Source organism: Merops nubicus, unplaced genomic scaffold (genome assembly GCF_000691845.1).
Source record: "Merops nubicus isolate BGI_N331 unplaced genomic scaffold, ASM69184v1 scaffold12888, whole genome shotgun sequence".
Classification (NCBI taxonomy): domain Eukaryota; kingdom Metazoa; phylum Chordata; class Aves; order Coraciiformes; family Meropidae; genus Merops; species Merops nubicus.
The window spans coordinates 18184-29464 of NW_008626391.1; the positions used below are offsets into that span (position 1 = coordinate 18184).

Consider the following 11281-nt stretch of genomic DNA (forward strand, 5'->3'; position numbering starts at 1 on the left):
TTGCTCTTACAGGGTATTACTACACCACACTCCAAAGTCAGGTTTACATGCTGGTCATACTCAACAGCTTCTCTGGAAGACTCTACACCAATCAAATGACTATTTCAGCCAAATAAATCCTAGTGTTTCTTACTGGTTCACAGGGAAATCATGTATTCATCAATCTTCAGTATTCCTAAATACTTGTGGTAAAATTATGATACTATGGAGAACTAAAAGCGACAGCTGGCCAGTAGTGTCTGCAGGTATCTGTTTAGTGCATTGTTTTATACATCCTCATCATCCCATCTGTGCAAAGTTCCAACTAGAAAACTATGCACCAGTTTAGAGATTCATAGCTAAGAGTAACTCAGCTATTACTGTTTTTTCCCATGGTGTTATTAGACTCTAATTTTCAGTGGCTTCAGAGTCCATCTGTGTCAGCAGATTATATTAGACTGGAAATAAAAACCTTTATTAAGTTGTAGAACCTGCAGTCTGGTTCTTAATACTCTGAAGAAACTGTTTGCAATGAGTCCTAGGTATGAAGATAAAATGTAATGTTTGGAGCAAACGTGGACAGGCATATATGGGACAAAATATTAGTATTTTCATACTCGTGTAACATACTCACCAAAACCAGAAATGGAAAAGATCTCCCTATGCTTTAATTGTTTTATATGGGTTTGATACCAGAATTACAATATGCATTGGAGATGACACAATTTCATCTAAAATAAACTCTTTACAGCAGTAAAACTGACCAGCAGCCCTGTTTACCACATATTTCCAGAATGTTTAGCAAACAGATGACTACAGAACCACAAAGTTCAAGTACTAAAATTTCTACTTTAACAAGCCTCAATTTTTCAAGCTTGCAAAATCTTGTCACGTGATTTGCAAAAGTCTAAATCAAACAGTCTTCTCTTCCTCTGAGATAAGGTACAAGATTGTAATGGCAAGTACTAACAAAATGCAGAGCAAATTCTACTAGAACCGTAATAAATTCAAAGTTGGAGGAACTGGTTATTCAGGAGGCTGAAGGAAAACAGGTACCTTTAACAACATATCATGCTTCTATAGATAACACAAATTCTTCTAAGAATCTGTTCTCCTCGCATGCCCAAGGTTGAAAACATGGACGTTCACATTATAATTTCTATTTTGCTTGTAAATCAGTTCTGATGATTTCTAGTATTAAAACTCAAAATTCTCTTTTGGGTATGAGGCCACAGTTAGAAAATGAACAGATTTGGGCACTTTCAATGAAATTTTAAAAATTATACCAATGGTGAAAAAAGACTTACATTGTACCTTTTATCTGTGCCACTAGCAGCTTTAAGGACTGAATGGAAAGGTACAAAGCTGGCTTAACCCCATAACATTTAGTCACTGAAATGTCAGTGTGATCAAATCACAACACATGCTGTTTTTTTAGTGCTCAGTGCAAACAAATATGGAAAAATCACGTTCTCTCCTTATAAACATGCATATAGTGTCTCTCTGTAAGAAGTGTGCACAGTGTACATACAGAAGAACATGAAAGTTATTGGAACATGACCTAATGGTGATGATCTTTCTCTTATAGGTGTTCGTTCTTTCAATACACTAGAAATTCAGAAAGTAGGTCAGTATACATGGTTTAAACCCATATATTTATCTAATATGAATTGAAACTCTATGAAGTGATAAGATACCATCTTGCACAAACATTTAAATAATCACCTTTTACACCTAGGCAAACCCTTCTAGCAACAGAATTTCATTTTATCTGTCCAAAACAAATAAAGAAAAGAGGTTCTAAATGGGAATGTGACTTATTAAAAATAGTCACCATATAGAATTGCACCTTAAAACCAAACCAACCACAACACTATCCTCTTAAGATTGCTGTATTTACCAAAGGGTAGGCAGAGAGGGAGCTGGTTTATGGGACCAGCTCAGAGCTAGTTGTGAGTGTGGTAGAACCTTTAACATCACCTGCTCTTCAGTCAATACATTATTTTTACATCTCGGTGACATACAATTTCACATAGCTACTGAAGAGCAAAGATTAATTGAAATCCTGGTAATGAAAAAATCTGCTGAATGATCAAACAGACATGTTTAAAACAGACTAAAATCCTAGGCTTCCAAGGCTATTAGCACCTAAAGCGAAATGGATGAGGTTCCATTTACACCACCGTCCGACATGGCGTTACAACTGAACACTCAGCTGCCTTCAGGCCTGGCAACTGCCAGCTTAGGAGCAGCCACAGTGCTATCAGAGCTTTTGCTAGAATGCTACTACATATATATTTAAAGTAGGAAAAGAAACTACCTTTAATGTATGGAATTTTGATTTAACACAAATTTAGCAGCCCCACTTGATAGCAGGTTCAGTAGATAAGTTTTATAATGGTCGTGAAATGAGGCCACAAAGGAAGAAACCCTCCCAAAACTTTAGCACCAAAAAATAAAATCCCAACTTCTCTTACCCATCATCAGAGAAGGGTAAGGCCCTAAGGACATCTACCTTATTGCTCTGTAACTATACATGTAAGATAACACATCATGCTGTACATGGCAACAACTAACTTCAGTAACATCAGCTGAAAGTGCATCTCAAGTGCACAAAGGTCTTCTAACTCAATGAAACATGGTATTAAAAAAGAAAAAAAAACCACACAGAACTTTTCCTGAACATAGGGTACAGGATGCTGTAATAGCCACCCAACTAAAATGGCTAATCCATACATCATAAGAATTTTTCATCTCTAGTTTATCTGTAATGGAAGGTTTACTTGGTAGTTTTGAATCTAATATAGTCCCTGGACACCAGACACTACTTTCTTATTCAAGCTAACATACTTGCCTTCAAACAAATCAAAACCTGCTCAAATGGAACAGTGTTTGGGTCAGTAGCACCACCTTTTAAATGGTTCACAACTTTTTTTTCATCATTTAATTTAAAGTGCAGTGAGGGGACAGATACACTACCAGGACACAAAAGCCCAAATCCTACAAAACAAAATCCACAAAACCTGAAATGCAAGCAAGGTAATGTATCTTGGAGCAAAATTAATCCACGCGGTACGTTTTTAGAAGAAAAATTATCACAGTATTGTAGTGAGTGATGAGGGGGAAGAGTGGTTAAATAAGAGCACAACTTCTCTGACCTGTGATAGGCACTTTATGCTTGCCAAGGTTACCTTTTTTATGAGGTCTACCTAATGAAACATTGCTTTCTCTTTCATCTCATGATTTTTAGGAAAATAAGCCTGAGATCTCTACCACTGTTCCAAGTCATAAATTGGCATCCAGTGACTGACACTCTTCAGTCTACTGGTCTCCAGCCAACGGAACTGCCAGGCTAGCCCAGAGAGATTCAAGATCCTGACTGATAATCTGAACTCTCAGAACACAAGGAACACTAGCTGCATAATGGAGAGAACTTTAATCTAGCTTTTAAGAAAAGGTTAAGTGTTTTCTCTTCCTGGACATAAACCAAAACTGTGATTATCAATCCGGGTATGAGGCAGCAGCGCCAGTAACCCAACTGCTTGCATCCTGACACATTTGCCAACATCAAACAGGCTTTTCTGTTTCCCTCTAACAAAGAGAATTTTTAGGAAGAACACAGAAACTGTGAGAGAAAGAAAAGATGACAGTTGAATAAGATTGATCTCACAGCACAGACTGTTTCATTTTTTAAACCCAAGGTTTAGGTTTTCAGCCTGTGTTTAGAGGTCTGACTTGTGGAAAACAATGAGACAAGAACTACAGCTACAACTCGTGCAGAATTTTGAAGACCAGCCTCTCATTTAAGTATGTTCTTCATCAAAGTTAGGTGCCAACGAGGACAAAAAAGCTGAAGTGATTTTTAGTTGTTTGTTTGTTTCTTTTTTAATAGATTAAGATTATCTCATCTATTATCTGAGGCTAATAGGATAAATAAATTGTTCACAAGTCCACCAGTTCTCATTCTTTCATTATTAAGTCACTTAATTTAGCAAAAAGAATACCATGCTTTTTAAAAGCGCAGACAAAAAGTTGGAAGGCCAAAGATAAAAAGGATACAAACACTTAACCTCAGTGTTCTGTCAGGAAAGAATGCCTTTTCTTACTTAGTGCTCTGGTGTAAAACACTTTTTCTGACTTTTTTTTTTTTTTTTTTTCTCTCTGAGAGCACCGAAATTCCAAGCATTCACCAAAAGTAATCATTTTGCTTTGAGGGTGGTGGTGGTGGTGGTGGAGTAGCACCACAGTAGCAAGCAACAAGTTCCTTTTCGGGTTCCCTGGCAGTTCTGCACGCTGCTGAAGTTTTGCTTGGCCAGAAGACTAAAACTGGTTGATGAAAACATTGCACCTTTTCAGTGGAAGCAGGGCACAGCAATCACTGCAGCCACTCTGAAAAAAGTGGAGTGGAGAAACGGAAAACTGTACTGAAGGTTCTAATACATTTTTAACGCTTTATGCAACTCCTCAATCCAAGTAACAGAAAGTATTTAAGTAGTCTCATAAAGTTCTATGAAAAATAACTGAGAAGAAAGGAAGACGAAAACAGATTGGCTGGGTAAAGAAGAGAGCCTTCACCTAATATTGCAACCTGCCTCATCTTCTGTTTTGTTAAAATGGAAAAAGGAAGTTCCCTATTAGTGCCTCTTACAGTATAAAATACTAAAATCTATTAGTAAAAACCCAGACCTGCTGACATTTCTAACAAATTCTAACCCCTGGCATTTCACAAGTAAAAGAATACTTGGGGAAACTAAGCTCCTTTGCAAGTTCAAGAATTTCAAAGTAAAACTGGAGCGAACATCTTCATTTGCAATATGCAAAGGACAGAATTATATTTTAAAGTAGTACTATTTCCTTTTTACAAATATAGTTTTATTTATATGATTTTTCTTACTTGCAGGAGCATGCAGAGAGGAAACGCTTCAAAATTATAAATTATTCTGATTACAAAAGCTCTGCACCTTTTTGTATTACAAGCCAGCCATAAAAATCACTCAGTTATTCTAAATAATACATACAAAAATACAGCAAAGCCAAAGCAGTGAAATTTACTCTTGCCACAAAGCCAGTAAGAAACATGATACAAAAACATGCATTTATGAGACACACTAGGCAGAAAGCGTGAGCTATTGTAGAGAAATGGAATGGGAGACTTACACAGTGGCTCTCTCTCAGGGGGTCCTGATGGTTACTATGTTCTTAAACCATCGAGACAGAATAGCAGGCTGGGCAGAAGGGAGCCACATACAATCCACCAGATGACAATGCTACACAGTGCAGACACCAGCATAGCTAGGAGCCATCTAAAAAAGGGGTTGGAGGAGGGGAGAAGATGAACAAAAATTCAAAAGCAAAAGCTACTGGTGTATCTTAGCTTCTTTCAAGTTCATTAAAAGCATATTGCTCTATAACCTTTGCCAAGATGAAGTGCTGTGTTTTAAACCCCCAGCCCTGAATGAGTGTTGGCATATGCATGATGTCCACAACCAGGCAAGGAAGACCATCCTGATTGGTTTTCACCGAGGGTCTAGCCTGCCCTGGATTGGAACCAATTAGGAGATCACCACCAGGTGCCTCCCAGTTCCACATTAACATCCTGTCCCACCTCCAAGTTATTCACATAAGAGCTGACTCAGCTTGAAGTGGAGTTGGGGAAAGCTCACCTATACAGCAGATGTACTGTGCAGGATTTCCAGCTATTGGAAGGGCTCCCTGACTGTTCACAGCAAGTAGAGTTCCCAACAGCGGTGGGACAAGATCAAGGCAGAAACAGGATTATGAGGCTTTTTCTTGGCGATTACTACATGACTAGAGTTGGACTGATTGCCTGGGTCCTTCCTTCCCCCATGGCCTGGTTTTGGAGTCAGCTTGCTCTCTTCTTCTCTGCTTTATGTGTCCTGAGTGAATACATTGATCTATTCACTCCTCCAGTGGTGGGTCACTTTGGATCTCTTGCATATGATCTTAAGACCAGAGGGAGGGATCTGGCTCACATGTTGCTCAATGACAATAGCCTTCCTAGCTGGGCAAGTGGTCAGCAGAAGAGAAGCTAGCTCTACAATCTTCACCAAGCACTTTCTCACTTTCTATGACTGTAACAATTAATGTAACCATAAAATTGGCAACTGTAGTATCCACACATTCCTGGAATCAAAGCAATTTTCTGAAATCTTCCATGAAGTCACCCATTCCAAAGAAAGCCTGTGTCACTCTTTAAAATAAGTGCATGCTGGAGGCCTACATCTCTGACTACTTGCTGCCACCTCTCAGATGGTTTGACTAGCCTGTGTTCATACACCCTACTTCACAACTGTATGTTTTAATACTAAAACATTAGATCAGAGTGAGATTAGTTTGTAGGAGTAAACAACTTATGTAAATACCTTCCTGTGTTCAAAGTAGGAAGAGCTAACCAAAGGTTAGCTTTTTTATTTTGCCAAAGGCGTAAAATATTGCTAATTAGAACACGACGTACCCATTCAAAGTATACGAGTTTATATAACCAATTTCAATAAACATTAAATAAATATTACAGACCTTTGCAACCTGAAGTAAGTAACGCCTCCAACTGGCCTGTAATTGTCCCAGCTTATGGTGCTCTTATTTTGCCTTTTTTTTTTTTTTTTTTACCTTTTCTGTGAAATAAAACTACGTAGAAGGTTATTTAGAAGCTTCTTTTTGTTTGCTCAGATAAAATTAGTCAGGTTCACTGAAAGATTAATTATTTTTAACAGTCTGAACCAGAAGGGAAAAAGACTGATGCCTCTTCTAGTAAGGAAGAATTCTGACTCACACAGGGGATTTAAATATTCCTAGCAATACTTTGGTTTAATAATAGTAACACAAAGAATGTAAGAACTTACGCATTCATTTTTCAACAAATTATTTCAGCACAAGCTGCGAATCATACAAATAAGTGGGAGCAACAGCAGTGGGAAAATTCCAACTCCTCGTGCCACAATGCACACAATAAAAAAACCACCTATAAGCTCTAAATCAATTATTTTAATTCTACAGAAGTATATGCTAACTAGTTTTAATGAAAGCAGTCATGTTGTAGAATGCTTCATGAATGTAATAGTATTTTAATAGTTCATAAGGCTTTCTGCATATTAAGACAATAGCTCTGAATAAATTATACAGCCTACGTTTATTCTATAGAGCATACAGTAAATGAGATCTTTCACAACATTTATTACATGACTTATAGTACTCTTCATGAAAAAACATTATAAAGCAGAAACTAAGGCACTGTGTTCCTCAAACTAAATGTGCAAGGCTGCTGTTTTTTACTGTGCTATTTGAGGTAACTGAGGTGATGTGCTTTGGGGTTCTTTTAGCACCTGTTGGGTGTAGGCTTTGTTCTGAATCTGTTGTTTCTTATACGATTGCCTGTATAAATGATGCGCATGAAGAAAAGAGAATCTTAAAAAGAATTTGTACATAGCAAAACGTGAGGATTTCTTCAGAAATACTCCTTTACTTTCAGCACATTCTTATGTTACCTCTCACTTTTTCTAAAACTGATGACACTGTTTGGTTCTAAAAACCCAACAAGAAAAATAAAAAAAAAAGGTCAGTAGCCAGCAGCACCATCCGCTACAGAGACAGACACAAAAGCCAATTGGCCTTTGGTCTGTGAACCTGGTGCTGTGTTACCAGTAAAAATCTGGCAACCAGGGGTCACTCCCCCTCTCTCGGCAATCAGATGGGATCCAGATCACAAGTCCTGCACGCTCTTGCAGTTTAAGGGTAGACAAGAAGTTTTCCTACATACAGTTGCTACAAGCTACAACAGATGCAAAGGTGACCACAAACTTTCTGTCACAAGTGCTGTTTCAGCATATGAGGTTCCCTGACAGAAATGCACTTCTTTTGAATTTAGGTACTGAAACACTTAATCTCTGCATTCCAGATCTACCAGCCCTTACCCCAATGCTCACAGGATTTGGCAGAAGTTCCTCTCCTACACAGAGGAAATGAAAGGAAGCTAAAGATTCTTCTTTCAACTAGTCTTCTTTCACAGCTGATTTTACTTCAAAAAACAGCATGTACCTTTTTTCAGCCAATTAAAAACCACTACACAGACTTATATTCTTCTGTTTCTATACTACCACAGGAAGGACAAGACAACGTTTGTGATTAAAATTAAGGCATTAGGAAATACTATGGGAGCTTCTAAAGTGCAGACTACTGGAATCAAAAACAACACAGAAAACTAGAAATTGAGTAACACAGTCCTTACCAAGTTCTCCTGCCTCCTTAGCACTCACCAAGCCTCCAGAGAAATGGTGAATCTCACGTTTGTTTCAGATCAGTAAAAGCAGCCCTGGCAACAAACTTTCTGGAGCAAAGGGAAGTATGCATAAAGAAGAGGATGGAAGTATTTCTGATATTTGTATCTTCAGAAGCTGACTTACGTTAGTGGAGATGCAGCTGGAGCTTTTGCCTGCCTTCTACTTTTCAGAGCACGAAGCTTATCACCTTGCGTTACACAGTTTGTTTCATCTTCATCACTGTACTGGAGAAGTGGTGGGGGAGAAGGGATAAATCATGATCAAAATATAGACACTTAAGACATTTAAGAATTAGCCTTATTTAAAGTCTTCAAGTTAGATTTACCCCAACAGGCAAGTCTGCCAACATAAAACCAAAGGAAATTCACTTGCATAAATCCAGTTATGTTCTTTCCAGTTTCCTGTTTGCTGCTTTTAAAGCTGTAAACAATTAAGTTGTGTAACAAATTCCATGCATCAGAATGTTGTCTACCTTTAAAATACTAGAAACATATTATCAAATCTTTGCTTAGGTACAGTACAATCTTCACTCAAGTACGGCATTTCCCCCCTTCACTTACCTTTTTAAAATAGCAGTACCATTTTTTAGAAGGCAGCAACAAAAGGTGTTACAGAATCTGCAGTTACTTAGAAATTAAAAAGAGCAAAAGACCTTTCAGCCCTTCCCTATGAACACTGACAATGAAGTAAGAGACACTCCAAAACAAAATCACCGTGTTTTTCATTGCAAATTATGAGTACTTTTTCTTCTAATATTTACCTAATTACTAAAGACCAAAGTATGATAAGAATGCTCCTACTTCACCTGTCTACTGCACTCAATTTTTCACACTTTCTGTCCATACTTCTTTTCCCCACATATCCCTTGATACAAAAGGGCAAACAGAAAAAGAATCTGATTATCATAGTTTTAGTGTATCCATAGATTTGTTCAGAACCTGAGAGATTTTTAGCAGCAGCTACAAATTTTACAAGAGCACAATATTCAGATGGTTACCAGTTCAATGTCCTTTCGGATGGTTTTCCTATTTCTTGTGTCATCAATTGAAATGTCATCTACTCCTGACAGAATTCTTCTCACAGCAATTTTACGGTTTCCTTTCAACTTTGCACGGAAAATATCTCCTTCTGTCCAAAGTTCTGCCTGTTTGCTATTGTAACACGGAAAAAAAAAAAAAGCCCCAAACACTACAAGTTAACACCAAAGATTATCTAGTGTGCAACAAAAGAAGAGGGAAAAGACATCTAGATCTATTTTTTAAATCATCTATAGTCCATCTACTTACTCCATCAGGAAGTGTTGTTGTGGTCCAATCACTGAACCAGGCCTATTTATTCTGATCCAGGCAATAGCTTCAGCAGCTGTCATCCGATAATGTTTCATAATATAACAGGCAATAAGTGTGCCAGTTCGTCCAAGACCAGCTGTGTAAGATAAAATAATGGCTTCTTTTATATACTCATCCTCATCTGCAACCTGCTGTACCTACAGACATTGTTACTTGCACAAAGTTACCTCCCTAGTTTATTAAACCCTGTTACTGCACAAACTTTCTAGGTGCAACTTACCTTTTTACTTTTTTTATCATATACAAGGTTACTAACACACTGTTCACATGTTTTTTGAGTGAGATAACTTTTCAAAGCCAGTGACTTTACAAATATCTCTATCTTTACTTACCCGTCTATCTATGAATACGTATGTGGGTATGAGAATGTTTTTATGCATGGGATAAAACAGCTGGCTATTTTCCAAAATTCTCAAAGCACCTACTTCAAAATTGATTGTTTATTGCATTGAAACCAGCTGCTCTTCCAATTCCTCCTCTAAATGTTCTCTTACTTTAGTTCCCAAGGAAAAGACAAACTTTACAGTAAGCAGTTCTGGGTACTAGCCAACATGGGCAAAAAGCACACCAGAATGAGGAAGCTTCTTTGCGACAGCCCCAGTTCTATTTACTGTGGGAAACACAAGAAGGAAAGGAGGACAGCTCCAGCTTAATGGCTCCTCTCCTTCATCCGTTGCTGTGTATGTCAAACCACACATCACCTTCTCTCATTTAACAACCACTAGTATAAGATCTTCAGTATAGCCCAATAGCCAAGACAACCACACAGCGGTTTCCATGCCTTGCTCAGCTTTAAGAACAAGCTACAGCATTCAACTTTTTCTCTAAAGTAAGAGCAGGCTGAGGAACGCAAGGTAGACTAGACATCATTGGTATGACAGACATCAAAGAACAGTGTAATTGGAATGGAACCATGCACCTGTACCACTGATAATATCTGGGCACAATCCATTAAGCAATATGCCTGAATTTATCACCTCCATGGAAAGTAAAAGCATGCACTTGCTTCCCAACAGTCATGATGCTGTTTTAACCAGTGCTTCCACTTTGCAGTACAGTCCTGCTAAACATGCAGCAAATGGATGGTAGAACCAGGAACAACAATGCAGTCATTGCAGATTCCATGTAAGTGGGTTAAGAAAAGGCTTTTGTCCTTCAATCACAGCATTATCAGGTATGCCAGTGAGGCAAAGTTTATGGAGAACAAATGTCTAATAAGACTATGAAAGATGGCTTGAGAAGGGAAACAGTTCCCCTAGAGCCACAGAAAACTGTATCTTTATACTAGCTGCACTGGACACACTCTGAGTATCTTTTTCTTGGTAGTCTAACTCTGGAGGAACAGAGATTCAGAGCATGCCCAATGTAGCTAGTATAAAGACCTCCTGAGGGATAGAGTTTTCTGTTTTTCTGGAAGAGCATTCATACTTCGTGAGGTGTCTCCTCAAAAAGCTGCACTAGTATTTTCAAGTTTATGACTTGGTATACTTAACGGTGTATTTTCAGAAAGGCCTATAAACCTCTCCAGGGCTTCAAATCCCCACTCAAAAGCATTCTCTTTAAAGTCCTAACACTTTGTAGCAGACAGAGCTGTTAATACCGGCAAGTTCATTTTGCCCAGCCTCGTTCTTGGGAACAGCTAGGAAGATGTTTCTG

General features: G+C 38.1%; 1 protein-coding gene across 1 annotated transcript in view; it reads right to left on the reverse strand.

Moving 5' to 3' along the window:
• Nucleotides 1-5170: 5170 nt before the first annotated feature.
• The window catches only part of CDC14B (cell division cycle 14B), a 28888-nt gene continuing 22777 nt past the window's right edge, over nt 5171-11281 (reverse strand). Inside the window, exons 10-13 of the mRNA XM_008945983.1 lie at nt 9563-9701; nt 9274-9427; nt 8400-8500; nt 5171-5282 (exon numbers count right to left, since the gene is read on the reverse strand). Coding sequence (XP_008944231.1) covers nt 5171-5282; nt 8400-8500; nt 9274-9427; nt 9563-9701 — 506 coding nt within the window. The remainder of the gene's footprint in view (nt 5283-8399; nt 8501-9273; nt 9428-9562; nt 9702-11281) is intronic.